This window comes from Salvelinus alpinus, chromosome 5 (genome assembly GCF_045679555.1).
Source record: "Salvelinus alpinus chromosome 5, SLU_Salpinus.1, whole genome shotgun sequence".
Taxonomy (NCBI): Eukaryota; Metazoa; Chordata; class Actinopteri; order Salmoniformes; family Salmonidae; genus Salvelinus; species Salvelinus alpinus.
Genome location: NC_092090.1, coordinates 93187899 through 93209606, shown reverse-complemented (window position 1 = coordinate 93209606; position 21708 = coordinate 93187899). Strand labels below are relative to the sequence as shown.

The window sequence follows — 21708 nt, the reverse complement described above, 5'->3', positions numbered from 1 at the left end:
CACACAGAGACAGGTAGTCAGGGAGGCAGAGGGACGCAGGGCGGGAGGAGCAACCGGTGCTCAGCCTGGGGACACACAGAGACAGGTAGTCAGGGAGGCAGAGGGACGCAGGGCGGGAAGAGCAACCAGTACCTGGTTGACACAGAGACAGGTAGTCAGGGGGAGAGAAACACAGGGAGGGAGGGAAGAGTAAACACAGGAAGGGAGAGGTAAACACAGAGTTAGGAGCAACCGGTGCTCAGCCTGGGTACACAGAGTCAGACAGAGCCAGGTAGTGTTGGGTACACTAACATTGATGGCCATGAGGTGGCGGTAACGGAGGGTCTTCATGTTCTTCAGCATGTGGCCCTCGTCAAACACGGCGTACTTCAGTTTGAGCTTGCGGAAGAGACTGCGGTCGCTGTCGTTGCCGATGGCCAGGCTGTATCTGCAGAGAGGAATGACAGACATCAGCATCTATAGTTGAACGTTCATTCCCTATGTAGGGCCTACATCAAAGTGGAAGGGCTACAGGCATGCAAGCGCATGCCTATGACGACTAGGGGGGGCAATGACGTTCTATTTACATTCATCAGATACTGTCAGCTTTCGTGTGAAGCTGTCTTGTAATGTTTGTTGTTGGGGGCCTGCGCTGCTGCCAGCAACTGTTTGGGTGTCACGGTGCATTCCTTTCAGATGGCTAGGCATTGAACCTGTACTACCATTACTGTCCCTCAGTACCACCTCAAAGTTAGCATTTCACCACCATCTCATTTAACATCTCAAAGTACTGCCATATTGGACTTCACAGCGGTTGCTTGCCATTCTCTGCCATTTTCCCAACTGTTAACAACGATGGCATGCTGAGCATGCCATATCTGTGGCAAATCATTTGGACGATGGATATCTCCTACTAACTGTACAGCATTGCTGCGTTAGGCATTTTATCATTTACATTTTGTGGGGAAAAAAGCAGGGGAAAAAACAACTTTCAGTTAGCGATTCTCTCAAAACATTAACACCCCTAGCACGCACGCGCACACTAAGAAAAGTCAAGATGCCAGGGCCTATAAGTTCCAGTGAATTCCTGGTACTTATCGAATTGACTCATCGTGTGTGGAGGCTTAATGTCAGCTAACAAGATTGGAGAAGACGTACCAAGGGTGGACTCGGTGCCTTCATTTTCCATATGGCGCACTCGTACACTGGAACCATCCCAAATAGCACCCTCTTCCCTTTATAGTGCACTACTTTTCACCACAGCTCATAGGGCTCTGGTCAAAATATGTGCACTATAAAGGGACAGCCACAGCACGTAAAGCTCTTTAATATCATTCATCCATGCATAACAAAGTGCTTTTCTGGTTCAGACAGACACCTAGGCCATTAAAACACCCCTGCACAGCTTTAAGGGTGTAGGGCGAAGTTGGCCCTAGACCAAGAGGGGGGCAAAGTACGGCTCGCCGGACACTTCAATCCATCCCGTGAGACATTTAAATATTAATTATTATATTTAAGTTACGATTTTTGCCCTAAAATAACTCATTCCATGATAAACAATGAATAGATGGCGCTGTAGCCTGGCAGCGCTCTCTGTATTTGGGCCTACAGTCTGATTCAGAATGCACTCAAGTCATCATTGCCACTTCATTGCTTGACGACTTTTGACGTGAAAAATTAGTTCTGCGAAAATGAGAAGTGGACTCTGAATGTCGTGTGTTTAAAGAAGAATGGACAGCAAAATACTTTACTAATATTGGACACAAGGCGGTATGTCTATGCCAAGAAAGCGTTGCCGTTTTTAAGGAATATAATCTCAATCGAAATTTTTCAATGAAGCATGCTAACAGGGAAAAAATGCTGAATCTACTGTGGAACAAACGTCAGACGGATCACCAAATCTAACCGGTAAAAACATTGGCCTACTAAAAAGATTACAAGACAAACTAAAAGAAGAAAGCACCAACTCAGAGGATTTGATATTTCTTCACTGTATTATTCATCAGGAAGCCCTGTGTAATATAGTGTGTTAAAGCTGGAAAATCATGTCAAAGTGGTTGTAAAACTTGTCAAGGGGACTTAACCATCGTCAGTTCATTCAGCTGTTCAATGACACAAAGGCAGAGCACCAGGACTTGTTGTACCATTCAAATGTGCGCTGGCTAAGCCTAGGAAAAGTATTATTTCGCCGTGTATGGGAACTGAGAGGGGAGATGGGTATGTTCCTTGACGACTTCAACGAGTTGAAAGACAGATTGGCTGAGCGACTTTTGCTTTCGGTGTGGCCATATTGGGGCATCTGAACGGTGTTTTTGTGCATGGACTGTATTCTAACGTGAACGCATTCAAGACCAAACTTATGTGTTTTTGTGCATGGACTGTATTCTAACGTGAACGCATTCAAGACCAAACTTATGTTGTTCTCCAGACAAATGAGCAGCCGGTCTCTCGCCGATTTTCTGACACCAGCCGCACTGAATGTGCCCACATCGCAGTGCTGCACAGACATACAGTCGTGGACAAAAGCTTTGAGAATGACAAATATTAATATCCACAAATATTAATATCCACAAAGTTTGCTGCTTCAGTGTCTTTAGATATTTTTGTCAGATGTTACTATGGAATACTGAAGTATAATTACAAGCATTTCATAAGTGTCAAAGGCTTTTATTGACAATTACATGAAGTTGATGCAAAGAGTCAATATTTGCAGTGTTGACCCTTCTTTTTCAAGACCTCTGCAATCCGCCCTGGCATGCTGGCAATTAACTTCTGGGCCACATCCTGACTGATGGCAGCCCATTCTTGCATAATCAATGCTTGGAGTTTGTCAGAATTTGTGGGTTTTTGTTTGTCCACCCGCCTCTTGAGGATTGACCACAAGTTCTCAATGGGATTAAGGTCTGGGGAGTTTCCTGGCCATGGACCCAAAATATCAATGTTTTGTTCCCCGAGCCACTAAGTTATCACGTTTGCCTTATGACAAGGTGCTCCATCATGCTGGAAAAGGCATTGTTCGTCACCAAACTGTTCCTGGATGGTTGGGAGAAGTTGCTCTCGGGGGATGTGTTGGTACCATTCTTTATTCATGACTGTTCTTAGGCAAAATTGTGAGTGAGCCCACTCCCTTGGCTGAGAAGCAACCCCACACATGGTCTCAGGATGCTTTACTGTTGGCATGACACAAGACTGATGGTAGCGCTCACCTCATCTTCTCCGGACAAGCTTTTTTCCAGATGCCCCAAACAATCGGAAAGGGGATTCAACAGAGAAAATGACTTTACCCCAGTCCTCAGCAGTCCAATCCCTGTACCTTTTGCAGAATATCAGTCTGTCCCTGATGTTTTTCCTGGAGAGAAGTGGCTTCTTTGCTACCATTCTTGACACCAGGCCATCTTCCAAAAGTCTTCGCCTCACTGTGCGTGCAGATGCACCTGCCTGCTGTCATTCCTGAACAAGCTCTGTACTGGTGGTGCGCCGATCCCGCTGCTGAATCAACTTTAGGAGACGGTCCTGGCGCTTGCTGGACTTTCTTGGGCACCCTTTAGCCTTCTTCACAATAATTGAACCGCTCTCCTTGAAGTTCTTGATGATCCGATAAATGGTTGATTTAGGTGCAGCAATATCCTTGCCTGTAAAGCCCTTTTTGTGCAAAGGAAAGATGACGGCACGAGTTTCCTTGCAGGTAACCATGGTTGACAGAGGAAGAACAATGATTCCAAGCACCACCCTCCTTTTGAAGCTTCCAGTCTGTTATTTGAACTCAATCAGCATGACAGAGTGATATCCAGCCCTGTCCTCATCAACACTCACACCTGTGTTGAGAGAATCACTGACATGATGTCAGCTGGTCCTTTTGTGGCAGGGCTGAAATACAGTGGAAATGTTTTTTTTGCGATTCAGTTCATTTGCAAGGCAAAGAGGGACTTTGCAATTAATTGCAATTCATCTGATGACTCTTCATAACATTCTGGAGTATATGCAAATTGCCATCATACAAACTGAGGCAGCAGACTTTGTGAAAATTAATATGTGTGTCATTCAAAACTTTTGGCCACGACTGTACAGTAGACATTTGGCAAGATTGAGACTAAACTGGAGGTTGTATCATGCCGCCCCCCCCCACCAGACACACAACTAGAGCTCATGGACATCCAGTGTGACAGTGCTTTGAAGGAGAAGTACAACACAACCACAAAATACCCGTTTTATGGCTCACTGAATGAAACAGTTTCCAAACATGAAAAAGCACGCCCAGAGGATGCTGGTTTTATTCGGGTCGTGTGTGTGAACAAACTTTTCTCAGTAATTTAATGCATGGGCAAGGCCACTACAACAAATCCCATCACAGGTCAAATTTAACAAACCATTTGTCAGCTGTTCTGAGGATCTCTACTTCAGAAATGACACCAGAATTCAACGCCCTTTCCAAGAGAGCTGAACAGACCCATTGCTCACATTAAGACTGAAATCACCAAGAGTGGGGTAGGCCAGGGTTCTTTCCCTGTTTTCAACAGTCTTTTAAAAAATGATTATGGTGATGGTTATTGCAGTGAGAATTATCCAGCAATGCACTTGGATACTGGCCTTGTCCCCATTCATTTTACATTACTGCAATGGCTCAGTACTTTATTTGGGCTGAGATGATTTGACAACTGTTCAGTAATCTGCGTTAATATACAGAGTTAAAGACCATCTACATATCAACATGAAGCCAAATGTTTTTGTGTGTATGCGGTTTACAATGTTATTTTTTAGGGTGGAAGTGAAATAAGAAGTATTCCATAAACAGGCCATTCAATATGAACTCAAATTCTTAACATTTTTGCTCTTATTTGCGTCACTCAGATTGTACATCAGGAACAGATGATCTTTATCAGATGTCTGCTGTTTCCAGTCATATAAACATGTTTTTTTCATATTTCTAAAGTTTGCACTTTTTGTGTCTGAGTCTGATTGTGGGTAGAGATAGTACATAGTTGACATAGTTGTTCTGCAATCTTAGCAGCATATGTACACTACTACTTGTGTGTCAACGTGAACAAAAGGCTTCATATGTTTTGTCACACATATAATACGTGTCCCTTCACTTGGTTTCAAAAGCTGAAAGTGGCCCTTGAGCCAAAAGGTTTGCCTACCCCTGCCCTAGACGCTGATCTTGGGTCAGTGCACCCCTGCACAGCTGTAAAGGTGTAGAGTGAAGTTGGCCCTAGACGTTGATCTTGGGTCAGTACACCCCTGCACAGCTGTAAAGGTGTAGAGTGAAGTTGGCCCTAGACGCTGATCTAGGGTCAGTACACCCCTGCACAGCTGTAAAGGTGTAGAGTGAAGTTGGCCCTAGACGTTGATCTTGGGTCAGTGCACCCCTGCATAGCTGTAAAGGTGTAGAGTGAAGTTGGCCCTAGACGCTGATCTAGGGTCAGTACACCCCTGCACAGCTGTAAAGGTGTAGAGTGAAGTTGGCCCTAGATGTTGATCTTGAGTTGGTTTGAAAATAAATAAATAATAAAACACATTAAAAATGTTTTGCTCAGAAAACTTGGGGGGCCAAATTAAACCACCCGCAGGCAAAATTCTGCCCGCAGTCCTCCAGTTGGGGAACCCTGCACTAGGGGTTATTGTGGTTCCACTGACAGACTGAAACCTATCTGACAGACACATGCACGCCATGCTGTCATAGACAACTCTAGTTCCCAAAAGCCATTTAAAGAAAGCATGGGCAGCGCCATTAAGTACTTTGACCATTTTGAAGTAGTCAACTGGGTGGGACTTCATATGGGTTAAGGAAGGATCACATAATCCCATCCAGGTCCTCAGGAGGGATAAGCCAATGATTTATACTTGTTCGCAAACATTCCATAACGGCAGGTGGCAGTAAATCTCCAACCGTGGCTTCATACCTGTTCAGACAACACACTCCAGGTGGCAGTGTGCACCCTTTCAGTTTGTTTACCAACTCATAAAAAGTAGTAGAAGAAAATGGACTACTTCAAAATGGAGATGGCCTCATTGGCACTATCCGTACATTCACAGACGCCATAATCGGACAGACACAAGGACGAGTCGTCTATCTAAGTCTATGGTGTGTACAGTTGAAGTCGGAAGTTTACATACACTTAGGTTGGAGTCATTAAAACTTGTTTTTCAACCACTCCACAAATTTCTTGTTAACAAACTATAGTTTTGGCAAGTCGGTTGGGACATCTACTTTGTGCATGACACAAGTAATTTTTCCAACAATTGTTTACAGACAGATTATTTCACTTATAATTCACTGTATCACAATTCCAGTGGGTCAGAAGTTTACATACACTAAATTGACTCTGCCTTTAAACAGCTTGGAAAATTCCAGAAAATGATGTCATGGCTTTTAGCTTCTGATAGGCAATTTGACATCATTTGAGTCAATTGTAGGTGTACCCGTGGATGTATTTCAAGGCCTACCTTCAAACTCAGTGCCTCTTTGCTTGACATCATGGGAAAATCTAAAGAAATCAGCCAAGACCTCAAAAACAATTGTAGACCTCCACAAGTCTGCTTCATTATTGGGAGCAATTTCCAAACGCCTGAAGGTACCACGTTCATCTGTACAAACAATAGTACGCAAGTATAAACACCATGGGACCACGCAGCCATTATACCGCTCAGGAAGGAGAAGCGTTCCGTCTCCTAAAGATGAACGTACTTTGGTGCGGAAAGTGCAAATAAATCTAAGAACAACCGCAAAGGACCTTGAAGATGCTGGAGGAAACAGGTACAAAAGTATCTATATCCACAGTAAAATGAGTCCTATATCGACATAACCTGAAAGGCCGCTCAGCAAGGAAGAAGCCACTGCTCCAAAACCGCCATAAAAAAAGCCAGACTACGGTCTGATGAAACAAAATAGAACTGTTTGGCCATAATGACCATCGTCATGTTTGGAGGAAAAGGGGGAGGCTTGCAAGCCAAAGAACACCATCCCAAACGTGAAGCACGGGGGTGGCAGCATCATGTTGTGGGGGTGCTTTGCTGCAGGAGGGACTGGTGCACTTCACAAAATAGATGGCATCATGAGGATGGAAAATTATGTGGATATATTGAAGCAACATCTCAAGACATCAGTCAGGAAGTTAAAGCTTGGTCGCAAATGGGTCTTCCAAAAGGACAATGACCCCAAGCATACTTCCAAAGTTGTGGCAAAATGGCTTAAGGGCAACAAAGTCAAGGTATTGGAGTGGCCATCACAAAGCCCTGACCTCAAACCTATAGAACATTTTTGGGCAGAACTGAAAAAGTGTGAGAGAGCAAGGAGGCCTACAAACCTGACTCAGTTACACCAGCTTTGTCAGGAGTAATGGGACAAAATTCACCCAACTTATTGTGGGAAGCTTGTGGAAGGCTACCCAAAACGTTTGACCCAAGTTAAATCATTTAAAGGCAATGCTACCAAATACTAATTTAGTGTATGTAAACTTCTGACCCACTGGGAATGTGATGAAAGAAATAAAAGCTGAAATAAATCACTCTGCTATTATTCTGACATTTCACATTCTTAAAATAAAGTGGTGATCCTAACTGACATAAGACAGGGAATTCTTACTAGGATTAAATGTCAGGAACAGTGAAAAACTGAGTTTAAATGTATTTGGCTAAGGTGTATGGAAACTTCCAACTTCAACTGTATGTCTGCATGTGTCAAATCAGATGTTATTGGTCACATACATGTGTTTAGCAGATGTTAATGCGGGTGTAGCGAAATGCTTGTGTTTCTAGCTCCGACAGTGCAGTAATATCTAACAAGCATGTGTGTTGAACGACTCACGTGGACACGATGACGTTGAAGTCCAACTTATTATTAAGGATGTCATGTCGCAGGTACTGCCGGTCCTCCACAGAGCCTGAAAACACATCAGTGTTTACACCATAGAAATATAATTACCATCCAATATGGCCTCATTGATTACAACGGGGACGCCCTTTCTAGTAATAATATGTCAACGGTTTACACATCATCCGCTTAGACTCAAAAGCTAACAACCGATCGCTTTATCCTGGACCTGAACAGATAAAAAGGAGGAGATGGGACCGCAACCAAAATAAGTCAGATGTTATTGTGCCAGTCATGTAAAAAAAATATATACAATAATTTGACAAATAAAATCAACCAATCAAAACGCCTCACCGTAATAGACTAGCACCTTGAGTCTGGGGCACCACAGCTTTAGCTCCCGAACCCAGTTATCTGGAGCAAAGGGAACACATTTCAGACCACTTTAATACAATTGACTCAGACAAAACCTGACATTATGCCACACAGATATTATTAAAAGGCCAGACAATTTTAAGTGAAATTATCAAACAATACTCCTTTGTTCGTGTCATGTTTTCTATAAGTGGTTATAAAACACACTTAATTGGTTATAAAGTGAGTGGATTGACATGAGCAGAGCCCTTACCCAGGGTGGAGGCGGGCACAGTGATGAGGTGGGGGCCTTTGATGCCATCCTGGTACAGTCTGGCCAGGAAGGCTATGGCCTGGATGGTCTTTCCCAAACCCTGTCGAGTAGACGACCAAGAGAGTAAAAAGAGAGATGGAGAAAAAGAAAGAGAGCGAGAGAAAGAGAGCGAGAAAGAGAGCAAGCAAGAGAGAAAATAGAGATCAATATCTGCTCTTCAAAACAAGTATGATTTAAAAACAGCATCACGGAGCCCCAGGTCTCTTGTCAGGACTTGGAATCACCTCCTGGCAACCTAACAGTATTTCAACCAAACAAGACACCACTGGCAACCTAACAGTATTTCAACCAAACAAGACACCACTGGCAACCTAACAGTATTTCAACCAAACAAGACACCACTGGCAACCTAACAGTATTTCAACCAAACAAGACACCACTGGCAACCTAACAGTATTTCAACCAAACAAGACACCACTGGCAACCTAACAGTATTTCAACCAAACAAGACACCACTGGCAACCTAACAGTATTTCAACCAAACAAGACACCACTGGCAACCTAACAGTATTTCAACCAAACAAGACACCACTGGCAACCTAACAGTATTTCAACCAAACAAGACACAGCCTTTCCTTTTAAAATGTTAAAATAACAGATATGTCCCACCCATTCCTTTAGTTCTCTGTGTGTATTCACCTGCCGTTGCTCCACCCACACCATTAGTCAAACACTCACTTATCTAGAGCCTTTGTAAAAAACGTTGGTCGCTAAATCCGTCTAGAAGGGCCACGTAAAAACGATTGGCTGGTATGCCCTCATCCGTCTGAGCGGTCAGCTGTGAATGCCCTCACCCGCTGTATACTTATAACTGATTGGTTTGGTTCTGCCCACTATAGTACTGTCCGGTTAGAACATCACTGTACTCTTGACAGTCACCATTACACGTTTCCATTTGAGGATGTTTATATGATTCTGGTAATCCAAATGACTTGGAATCTTATTGTTGTGGTTGTAGAAGACAAAGATACGAACACATGTAAACAATATTAGTTAAGGGTTATAACTATGCAATATATGTACATTAAGGGGCAAATGTCATTACCCGTATAACCTGTCTATAATGGGTTATAAACACAGCATCAATATAGACATATACATTCACCTCTTGGAGCGAGAGAGAGAAACTAATTACTTGGATTGAAAAAGGGTCAAGATTTATGGCACCATCTCGCTCCAGCCTGGTGAGAATGTTTCCAGGTTGAGACCTTGAGATCAGATGTGCCCTGCTGAGTCGTAAATGACTCTGGACATGAGCGATCTCCAAGAACTGTCTGGGATGACGCTAGAAGCTCGCTCATGGCAGCACAATAAAACCCCTTAATAAAAGGCCGCTATGGAAAACGCTGTGGAAGCGTGAGCAGACAAAACACTGTGTTTATCAATACGACAATTAAACCACTTCTGCACAAGTACTTGTGCAACCAATGCAATAACACTTCTGGCAGTACGGAATATTACTACATAGGATAAACAATCCATCAAGTAGTATTGGCAACTCTAACATTAAAGAATAGTAACAGCCATACAGTAGAACACATATGGCTGAAACGTATCAACGTAACATGTGGTAATTAATGAATAGTAACAGCCATACAGTAGAACACATATGGCTGAAACGTATCAACGTAACATGTGGTAATTAATGAATAGTAACAGCCATACAGTAGAACACATATGGCTGAAACGTATTAACATAACATGTGGTAATTAATGAATAGTAACAGCCATACAGTAGAACACATATGGCTGAAACGTATTAACATAACATGTGGTAATTAATGAATAGTAACAGCCATACAGTAGAACACATATGGCTGAAACGTATTAACGTAACATGAAGTAATTAGTGGTAATTATTGAATAGTAACAGCCATACAGTAGAACACATATGGCTGAAACGTATCAACGTAACATGTGGTAATTAATGAATAGTAACAGCCATACAGTAGAACACATATGGCTGAAACGTATCAACGTAACATGAAGTAATTAATGAATAGTAACAGCCATACAGTAGAACACATATGGCTGAAACGTATCAACGTAACATTTAGTAATTAGTGGTAATTATCTATTACTACCCAGCATGTGAAAACCCACATAAAACCCTCTTGCAACTTCCATTTTGATGCACGCACAACATTCAGACATTCCTGTTAGTGTTGACAGTAAAAACATGCGTCTTCTCCCTTCGGATGATCATAACGCTCTGACCGGAGCTGAGCGGGTGCAGTGTCCAGATGAGCATTTTCAGGCGCTCTGATTGGTTAGGAATGGCAGTGCTATGATGAAAGAGGGATAGCGAAGGTAGGCTGAGCAGCCAAACTGACGGGACTTAAGAGAAACTGAAGGGACTGCGAGTGGAAGTTAGGTCGACAGGAAAGCAGCAGGACGGCCTTCACAGCCATTTTATACTTGCCATTGTCTGTTTTCGGTTGGTAACAGTTCTACAATACAGGGAGGGGTAATCCACATAATTAAACACCATAGTATGTGGCAAAGTCTCAAATGGCACCCTATTCGCTATGGGCCCTGGCCAATAGTACACTAGAGAGAGAATAGGGTGGCATTTGGGAAACAGCGTGCATCTGTATTGGGTAGTCAGCTCACCATCTCATCAGCCAGGATTCCACTCAGCTTGTGTTGGTGCAGCAGGAGAAGCCACTTCAGCCCAATCAACTGGTAGGGTTTCAATTGTAACCTGCATGGCAACCAATCACGATGTAAGACATTTAGAGACAAACCAATCACAATACAATATATTTAGAGGAAAAAACGAGACATCCAGTATCTGACAGCCGTGTAGCATAACATTTATCAATGATGCGATACATCATTTGTTTAATGGGGTCAAAAAGGTTTATTCCTTTATTATTTCTAGAGAATAAGTCATAGCATATGTGGAGATAACTTTTCAGAATACATCCATTATGCCATGGTAAATGGATGAATGAATTACAATGGCATTCACTTAGCATTTGGGATTTTTATGTTTGTTACCCGTGAGGATTTTTTCTCTTAATAAAGGGTCTATTGGGCGGTCCTTCAATACCTTTTATTTCCCCAATCGGAATATAAAATGACTACAGCAGATTAGATGTAATCTATGTTTAGTAGGCAAACGTTGAACGTTTCAGATAGAAATGCCATTACTCCTTGCAGAGAGGCATATTTGTTCTAATATAACATATTTCTACCTGAACGGTTCCAAAACGTTGTGTCCTGCCGAACGGCACCTCTGGACATTTCACTTACTTTCTGTTGAGGATGGAGGGCTGGGTCACGGAGCCCACGCTCTTGTCGATGACCTGGTTGACTCCCTTCAACATCTTGCCCGAGATGTTCTGGCACTTGGACATGAGGCCCCGGACCACGGCTCGCTCCTTCAGCACCACCCTACAGCCCAGCAGCAGCGTCAAAGACAGGCCTTTCTCCTTGTGGAACAGCTCCTTCTAAAAATGGACACACGCATTTAAAAAAGTGTGTCACCAACCGGTCATAATGCCTCATCTTTTTCATTTGACGTGATATCAGTTATGCAATTGTATGGTTGCACAACGAAGCCCAAGCCGTGAATTAAAGATGAGGCTATGTCATGGTCGTTGAGGACTACCATACAGTGGGCCAGCTGAATTCACACCACATTCAGATAACATCTTTCAGCTGGTGGTGGAGCCGGTTCAGGTTTAAAGTGCCTTGTGGCTCTTCAATTCACACCTGCATATCCAATGATCCTGCTTAGAGCTGTGTGGGAGTGACAACCTTGCATGTCCAATGACCCTTCCTGTTTAGAAGCGGAAGCCGAAACAGGAAGTACCCGTGATTCGCTCCGTTGAGAAATGGTCACCAGAATCAGAGGGTATGCTTCTGGACTTCTTTGCTAGCGCTGATTGGAATGTTTTGAGGCTCCGCAGATAACGTCGACGAGCAAACCACCACCGGCTTCATTAGAAAATGCATCGGCGGCGTTGTGCCCATGGTGAGGGTTCGCATCTTCCCCAATCAAAAGCCCTGGATTAACAGAGTTTGGCGCTAAACTAAAGAACAGAGCTACCACACACAGGGCTACCACACACAGGGCTACCACACACAGGGCTACCACACACAACCCTGAGGCTACGGCTGAGGACAGGAATAAGTACAAGAACAACCACTATGACCTCCACAGTCATCAAACGAGAAAAGGGACAATATAGGAATAAGGTGGAATCATACTACATATGCTCCAACGCCCTCCGCATGTAGCGGGGGCTACAGTCTATTATAGATTACAAAGGAAGACCCAGCCGTGATCTGCCCAACGATGCCTCTCTACCAGACAAACTCAATGCATTTGATGCACGCATTGAAAACAAAAACATCAAGGCGGGTATGAGAGCTGTCACCGACCCAGAGGATTGGGTGAGCTCGCTCTCTGAGGCGGGCCCCGACGGTAATCCATGCACATTCTCAGAGCATGCGCAGAAAAGCTCGCAGATATATTCACTGTAATTTTCAACCTCTCCTTGTCCCAGTCTGTATTCCCCACATGTTTTAAACTGACCACCATCATTTCTGTTCCCAAGAACTCTAAGGCTTCATGACTCAATGACTACCGCCCTGTAGCACTCACATCTGTAATCATGAAGTGCTTTGATAATCTGGTTATGGCACACATTAATTCCACCATCCCAGACCCATTCCAATTTGCATACCGCCCCAACAGATCCATAGATTACACAATCTCAATTGCTCTCCACACTGCCCCTATCCACCTAAATAAGAGGAACAACTGAGAATGCTGTTCATTGACTACAGCTCAGAGTTCAACACCATTATCCCCTCACCAAGCTTAGGACTCTGGATCTACAGGTGTACCATTGAGAGCATATTGACTGGCTGCGTCACCGCTTGGTATGGCAATAGCACCGCTCTCGATCGCACGGCACTACAAAGGGTTGTGTGGACATGCCCAGTACATTACTGGGGCCGAGCTCCCTGCCATCCAGGACCTCTAGATCAGGCGTTAAAGACCCCAACCACCCAAGCCATAGACTATTTTCTCTGCTGCCACACAGCAAGAGGTGCCGGTGCATCAAGTCTGACACCAACAGGCTCTTGAACAGCTTTTATCCCCAAGCAATATGACTGATAACTAGCTAACAAAATGGCTGCACAGACCGAGTTCACCTTGTATGTTCACTGACCTTTTATTTTAACATTTGCACCATCTCTACACACACACAGGGCCCTACATACTCACTCCATCTGATCACTCACACACATTTATACTGACTCCACTCACAAGCTAATGCTACTCTGTTTATCTACATCCTGCCTAGTCTGTCACGCCCACGCCGGATACCATCACAGACGTCAGGGCCTTTATTCATAGAGCATCTCACGGTTTGAAGTACTGACAGGTTCCCCTTCTGTCCATGTAATGATATTCATTAGGTACTAAAAGGCCATTTTTGTTACAATGTAACCAAAACCGTACACAATGCACATCCACTGATAATGACCAACGTTCAGTTTCATTTGAGGACCAGGATGTTGACAACTGTGCCATACAGATTGTTTTTATGTATCGATTTCATTGCAAAGGGTGTATGAATTGATATGTAAAACGACACAAGACTTCGTGCTTTTCAGCTAAAATTGTACAGAATTCTTGCCACAAACAAAATGTTGACTATTTGGGGCATACAATCATTGTATCTCTGCAGATTTAGTTGTGAGGATACAGAATCATGACCATTTGTTCTGGTATTGCACTCAGGTAGCCTGTTTCTGGTATCAGGTTCAGGAATGGCTGAGAAAGCATAACATGAATCCAAAGTTGACCCTAGAAATAGAATTGTTGGGATATCTGGAGAGACCTGGTTAGTCAATTACTAATATTCTAATACTCTTAGTAGAAGTATTTATCTTCAACTTGCAATCTGTGGATTCTATTCGATATATTCAAATTGTATGTTAAACATCACAGCATAGTAGAAAGATATATGGCACGTAGAAATCCGAAGAGGATGGCCAGCAGCGATAGGTGGGATGGGCTGAGGGAAGCTGAGGGTTGGGATGTGGAACTGGAGACAAGTGGGAGTGGAGATGCTGGGCGGGGGATAGAATGACGGTCAAAGGAAAAAGAAAGGGAAAAAAAGTCTAAATAAACCCCCCAAAAAGTTTGAATGACACTGAGGGACAACATTATTACAGCGAATGCCTGTATGCCTGTTGGCCTGAGGCTGACGCCGCACAGCTACACACACACACATAAATAGTTCCACATGCTCTCCAACAGGTCGCTGGTCCGGGTCCCGGTCCTGATCTGTCGACGTGCCCTTGGGCGGGGAGCTTGACCCTGGTTGCTCCTGTGGGTCTCTCTGGATGGGAGTGTCTGCTAGGTGACTGAACGGAATGTAAATGTTGAGCAGCTTCACTGCAGGTAGATTGTATGTTTTAATATTCAATGAAAACGAATAACCAACCTCGTGGCAGGCATTATAGAAAATGAATACAGGACTCAAACAATCTCTAAAGCAAGCACCCCACCCCCACGTGCTAGTGAGTAGCCAGCTAATCTTTAGATTTCAAGTCTAGACAATATGGGCTCCCGAGTGGCGCAGTTGTCTCAGGCACTGCATTTCAGTGCAAGAGGTGTCACATTACAGTCCCTGGTTCAAATCCAGGCTGTATCACATCAAGCCATGATTGGGAGTCCCATAGAGTGGCGCACAATTGGCCCAGCGTCATCCAGGTTTGGCCATCATTGTAAATAAGACTTTGTTCTGAACTGACTTGTGATAGAGATTTGGAACACCCCCCCCCCCCCCCATATCGAAAATACAAACAAGATCTTTAGTTTACAGCAGTGTTTCCCTGTCGTCGCTCACTTTGTGACTAACAGGCGCCTGTCCTATGAATAAATCGCTAGAAGATGCCTATTGTTCATTCTAGGGGGAGAGGGCTTGGCTGACTGTTTTTCTGACTAGTAAATTGTAAAAAAGTAGCCGTTTATATTTAAGTGGAAAAAGTACCCAGGTGAAAGTGTGTGTATAGCTGATGCTAGTGGAAAACACCGCTAGCCTATATTTCTCTGCTGCTAGCATGAGTGACATTGGCAGCAGCCAATGAGCTGGGGTTTCCATCATTCCACAACTAGTCACATGGTTTGTCATAGTAGGCCATTGGCTCAGAGAGAGAGAGAGTAGAAACCTAACATGGCTAAGGAGGCCAGGCCACGAGTCGTAGACTGAGTAGAACACACCTTCACCTATAACCAAAATCAGTGTACAAGGCAAAAAGAACAAGACACACAAATGGAAGAAAATGCCACTGAGGACAGAACTGCAGGGCCTTAGTTGGAGGGAGCATTGAGGCTCAGTGACACAAGAGCAGATAGGAGAGGTGGTGTGCAATCTCTTACCAGGTTGCTCCATAAAGCAAAAGGCCGCAGCTCCACGATCTTCTTGGCCTTCTTCACCGAACAGCCGGCGATGAGGGACAGCTCGTCCAGCGAGGCCTCTTGGAAGAAGAGCAGGATCTGGCCTTGGAGCTTGGATGTGCCCATGTCTTCCGCCCCCGAGTCCAGGTCCTCGTCCTCAAACTCGCTGCTGGCCGTCTCCTCGTCCTCCGAGCTGCTGGCCCTCTCGTCAGAGGTGTGAGCCTTCCTCTTCCTCTCCACTGCCTCCATTTTAGCCATGCTGGTCCCGTTGGACATCTTCAGGCTCGGCGAATTTGAAGAGGAGGAGGTAGGTTTAGATTCAGGGGCAAATTTCTTGAACATCCATTTTAGAGAGGAAGCTTTGCTTGGCTTGGCTTCCTCCATGCCGTCCTTGGACTCTCTGCTCGGCTTGGCGTCACTCTTGGTGTCGCTCTTGGCTTTGGGTTCCTTTTGCTTGACTTCAGGGGAGCTGGAGTATTCCTCTTCAGTAGAAGAAATCAGTAAAAAGGGCACGTTGATAAATATAACGAGTACAGTAGTAATAAACACACTAGATGGTAAGAATAGGTGAAACAGTCACATGACTAGCAACACTATCAGTGATGTTTCAACTGGATGAGGACAGTCACATGATCACCTGGGTCAGAGAACATGCGAAGCGCCTCCAAGGCGTCGGCCACGTTCCACTCATGTTCCTGGAGCACAGCCCTGAGTTCCTGTAGGATGTGACAGACAGGGTAGAAGAGATCAATTGTCACACTCCAGTCACCTTTTCTAAAAATCACCCGATTTACTTAAATGGAAAAACGACTCTTTCCTCTTTTGTTCTTTATTGCTTCTCTATTGTTTCCGCAAGCGAGGGAGGAGGATGATGACGACAGAGGCCACCGTCAGACCAACACTTTAAAAATGGCCTATTCCTGGAAGTTTACAGTGAGCCTAAGAAAGATTCTCACACCACCTGGTGTGTTATGATCATGACTCTCGAGGTGTGTGTGGTTGATGTGGCAACAGCTGACTATAGAATTACATCACAGGTTGGTGGCACCTTAATTGGAGAGGACGAGCTAATAGTAATGGCTGGAGCAGAATAAGTGGAATGGTATCAAATACATCAGACACATTGGAGCGTTTCTCTATATGAATACTACCGTGATCAACACTCGTGCTCCAAGTACATTCTTAGATGACCTTCTATTGAGTACGTTCCTGTGAGGACAAGTGTGGAGAACGCATAAAACACTGGCACTCCCCCTACTGTAATACCTCACTCTGCACCTCCCCATTCACTGACCCTTCTTCCAGCCAGGACAATGGCAGCAATATAGACCAAACAAGATATACACAAAGCAAACATTTTACTTCATGCTAACACAGCTAGCTACATGTGCATCTTAATAATGTACCTAACCAGATAGAATAACAGGTAAAAAATTATCTAAAGCCAATGTTACCCAAGGTAGATGTCAATTCTTCATGGATAGCTACAATTCTTTGTGGCTATATGACTAGCTAACAGTACTAGCTAGCCAGTTAGCTCTAACTTACTATGGGCTTGCTACCTACTTTGTAGACAGGATTTCTGTGTGGCTGACACTCTCACTCACTTCCTTATCCTGGTCAAAGAACTTCCTCTGCAGTTTCCTAACCATGGCCTCCTGTCTTTCCCAGCTGGGCTCTGCGCCCTCCTCTTCAGAGTCTTCAGCCTGGTGAATCAGACAGCGTGTTCATTAGTGTACACCGTAGCAAAACATTTTGAAAAAAAAAGTAAATAGTGAATACACCCACAGTGAAGGTTAGTACTGCTGAGAAGCAGCAACGGCACAATGCATGCATGGTGTTAAGGTCTACCCCCCCGCCTCACCAGAGACCTTCTACCCCCCAAACCTTACCAGAGACGTTCTACGCCCCCCCCCCCCCCCCCACCGGCCTCACCAGAGACGGTCTACCCACAACCATAGACGTCTAAAGCACCCCCCCCCCACCAGAGTCTCCCCACCCCCCCACTCACCAAAGACAGTCTAAAGCCCCCCCCCCCCTCACCAGAGACAGTCTAAAGCCCCCCCCCTCACCAGAGACAGTCTAAAGCCCCCCCCCCTCACCAGAGACAGTCTAAAGCCCCCCCCCCCAACACCAGAGACAGTCTAAAGCCCCCCCCCCCAACACCAGAGACAGTCTAAAGCCACCCCCCCCAACACCAGAGACAGTCTAAAGCCCCCCCCCCAACACCAGAGACAGTCTAAAGCCCCCCCCCCCCCAACAGGGACAGTCTAAAGCCCCCCCTCCCAACAGGGACAGTCTAAAGCCCCCCCTCCCAACAGGGACAGTCTAAAGCCCCCCCCCCCCAACAGGGACAGTCTAAAGCCCCCCCCCCCAACAGGGACAGTCTAAAGCCCCCCCCCCCCCAACAGGGACAGTCTAAAGCCCCCCCCCCCCAACAGGGACAGTCTAAAGCCCCCCCCCCCCAACAGGAACAGTCTAAAGCCCCCCCCCCCAACAGAGACAGTCTAAAGCCCCCCCCCCCCCAACAGAGACAGTCTAAAGCCCCCCCCCCCCAACAGAGACAGTCTAAAGCCCCCCCAACAGAGACAGTCTAAAGCCCCCCCCCAACAGAGACAGTCTAAAGCCCCCCCCCCCAACAGAGACAGTCTAAAGCCCCCCCCCCCAACAGGAACAGTCTAAAGCCCCCCCCCCAACAGGAACAGTCTAAAGCCCCCCCCCAACAGAGACAGTCTAAAGCCCCCCCCCCCAACAGAGACAGTCTAAAGCCCCCCCCCCCCAACAGAGACAGTCTAAAGCCCCCCCCCCAACAGAGACAGTCTAAAGCCCCCCCCCCAACAGAGACAGTCTAAAGCCCCCCCCCAACAGAGACAGTCTAAAGCCCCCCCCAACAGAGACAGTCTAAAGCCCCCCCAACAGAGACAGTCTAAAGCCCCCCCAACAGAGACGGTCTAAAGCCCCCCCCCCCAACAGAGACAGTCTAAAGCCCCCCCCCCCAACAGAGAGTCTAAAGCCCCCCCCCAACAGAGACGGTCTAAAGCCCCCCCCCCAACAGAGACAGTCTAAAGCCCCCCCCCCAACAGAGACAGTCTAAAGCCCCCCCCCCAACAGAGACAGTCTAAAGCACCCCCCAACAGAGACGGTCTAAAGCCCCCCCAACAGAGACGGTCTAAAGCCCCCCCACCAACAGAGACAGTCTAAAGCCCCCCCCAACAGAGACAGTCTAAAGCCCCCCCCAACAGAGACAGTCTAAAGCCCCCCCAACAGAGACAGTCTAAAGCCCCCCCAACAGAGACGGTCTAAAGCCCCCCCAACAGAGACGGTCTAAAGCCCCCCCAACAGAGACGGTCTAAAGCCCCCCCCCCCCCAACAGAGACAGTCTAAAGCCCCCCCCAACAGAGACGGTCTAAATCCCCCCCCAACAGAGACGGTTTAAACCCCCCCCCCGAGACAGTTTAAACCCCCCCCCCAGACGTCTAAAGCCCCCCCACCAGAGCCGATCTACCACACCCCCGGTGACCTCACCAGAGACGTCTACCCCACCCCGTCTTACCAGAGACGTTCTACCCCGCCCCGTCTTACCAGAGACGGTCTATCCCACCCCCAGCGGCCTCACCAGAGACTGTCTATCCCACCCCCAGCGGCCTCACCAGAGACGGTCTATCCCACCCCCAGCGGCCTCACCAGAGACTGTCTATCCCACCCCCAGCGGCCTCACCAGAGACGGTCTATCCCACCCCCAGCGGCCTCACCAGAGACTGTCTATCCCACCCCCAGCGGCCTCACCAGAGACGGTCTATCCCACCCCCAGCGGCCTCACCAGAGACTGTCTATCCCACCCCCAGCGGCCTCACCAGAGACGGTCTATCCCACCCCCAGCGGCCTCACCAGAGACTGTCTATCCCACCCCCAGCGGCCTCACCAGAGACGGTCTACTCCACCCCCGTCTTACCAGAGACGTTCTCTTCCTCTTGCTGAGCTGCTGGACCACAGCTTTGTCTCGACAACTGCTGGATCCGTCCGGTTTCCTCTTCCGCGTTGAGTCTGGACAACCGATTGAGTCAATGTGTGAGGAGAAGCATGCCTATATTTTTCATGTTTTAGCAATGGCAGACAAAGCCCTATAGCCATCATTACAATGAGGTCCAGGCTATGTTGTCATGAGCGGAAGAAGAGATGTCATAAACATAAAAAACACTGGAAAACACTGGTCAAGCAGGCCATGTTTGGTGGTATAGTAGGGGACAGGCCGCAACCTGCTGTCTATGGTAGTAGTAAATCAAACAGATACCTTTGTCACCAAACATCAGGCATGAGGCTACGGCACCATCTAAAGTGCTTGTGCTTTCAATCACCTGAAAACAAAGCAAAGTTCAATATATAAGCGATGTGAATCCAGACACTGAGCAGCAGCTGTCTTTAAGAGACTATACAATAGTTTGTGACAGAAAAGTGATTGATATGAAATTACCTCCAGCAACTCCTTCCTGTTTCTGTTAGGGAAGATTTCCTGCAGTTTTTCCAGTCTCTCTTCCAGCTCCTTGTCAACTTGGTCTTCCTTATCATATGGCTCAGTCATCTCTCTTACCTCTAGCTTCACTGGTTTCTTCACTGGTTCCCTGAAAGAGAAAGAACTACAAGATTAGACTGGCATGTTAAGCAACACTTAATGGAATTAGTTATAACGTTACCTTGACGCAAGTCATGGGGGAAATATAGGCTAGGCCTAGATATTTCATCTCAACGCGGCTCTACTTACTTCACCACTTTCGTTAATTTATCCCTCATCGAATCACTTGCCAAATCGTCATCAGAGTCACTGATGACACTGATGACATCTTCAAACACTACTCCTCGCGCAGGTTTTCCTAGGTTGGCCATCGGTGTTGTTACTCGTGCTGTATGGGCCATAGAAATATGGGCAAAGACAGTTTAGCAATCAGATGTAATTAAAGCGAGGGCACATACTATAGTTATGCGATTGTTACTAGCAATCAGTTCACCACCCAAAACACAATTTGGTTGACCAACCAACTAGCTTTCTATTTAGCTAGCTAACGTTAAATGTTAGCTGTCGCCCAGAGAAAGTAACTGATAAAGCTAGCTAACGTTAGCTAACGACTAAGGTATAACTAAATGTCAACAGTACAAAGTCATCATATATTATGATTAGGGTTAGCTAGCTAAGCCAAATATGTATAGTGTAGGTCCTGCTCTTGCCGCTGGTTATAAGCGATGTGGCAGCTAGCGGTCTAGCTAGCTACATAATGGCTGACTACTGTTAGCTTAGCTAGTTAGCAAGCAAATCATACCTGGTTTATTCTCCTTTTCTGACTCTGGACTTACGGAACCGCTGTATTTATCCTGGTTAGACGTTGCTTTATTATTGTCAAAACGAAACCGGTCCAAATTAAATAAACTCATTTTCAAACGACAAGTATTAAAACGTTACACAGCTAGCTAGCAAGCAATAGAGGTGAGCTCTTTGTCTCGGCACAAAAGATTCCTTATTCTGGCTACGATTAACCAATGAATTGGTGCCAATAACGCTGTAGTAGCTAGCAAGCTAGCCACGAAACGTTCCACCTTTGAAAGCGGGACTCTCAATAGTTGCAAGTTGTCAGTACTCAAACTATCCAACGATAACTCATCAATTATACAATCCAACATACGTTCATTATTTTAGATATACGGCTAGCTAAACGTTAACACTAACTATAAAAACCTTATACTATGAGAAAAATCCATTTATTTTCCCGCGAACTCATTCTGCCTCGAAAGACAATAACGACGCTTTCGATT

General features: G+C 45.7%; 1 protein-coding gene across 1 annotated transcript in view; it reads right to left on the bottom strand.

Moving 5' to 3' along the window:
- Positions 1-21708, bottom strand: part of LOC139577234 (SWI/SNF-related matrix-associated actin-dependent regulator of chromatin subfamily A containing DEAD/H box 1A-like) — a 27675-nt gene extending 5967 nt beyond the window's left edge. The window contains exons 1-14 of the mRNA XM_071404202.1: positions 21219-21708; positions 20666-20804; positions 20378-20525; positions 20198-20261; positions 19859-19950; positions 17514-17612; positions 16544-16622; positions 15889-16388; positions 11736-11932; positions 11091-11181; positions 8418-8517; positions 8144-8203; positions 7784-7859; positions 292-427 (exon numbers count right to left, since the gene is read on the bottom strand). Of these exons, the coding sequence (XP_071260303.1) occupies positions 292-427; positions 7784-7859; positions 8144-8203; positions 8418-8517; positions 11091-11181; positions 11736-11932; positions 15889-16388; positions 16544-16622; positions 17514-17612; positions 19859-19950; positions 20198-20261; positions 20378-20525; positions 20666-20804; positions 21219-21330 (1893 nt within the window). The 5' untranslated portion in view covers positions 21331-21708. The remainder of the gene's footprint in view (positions 1-291; positions 428-7783; positions 7860-8143; positions 8204-8417; positions 8518-11090; positions 11182-11735; positions 11933-15888; positions 16389-16543; positions 16623-17513; positions 17613-19858; positions 19951-20197; positions 20262-20377; positions 20526-20665; positions 20805-21218) is intronic.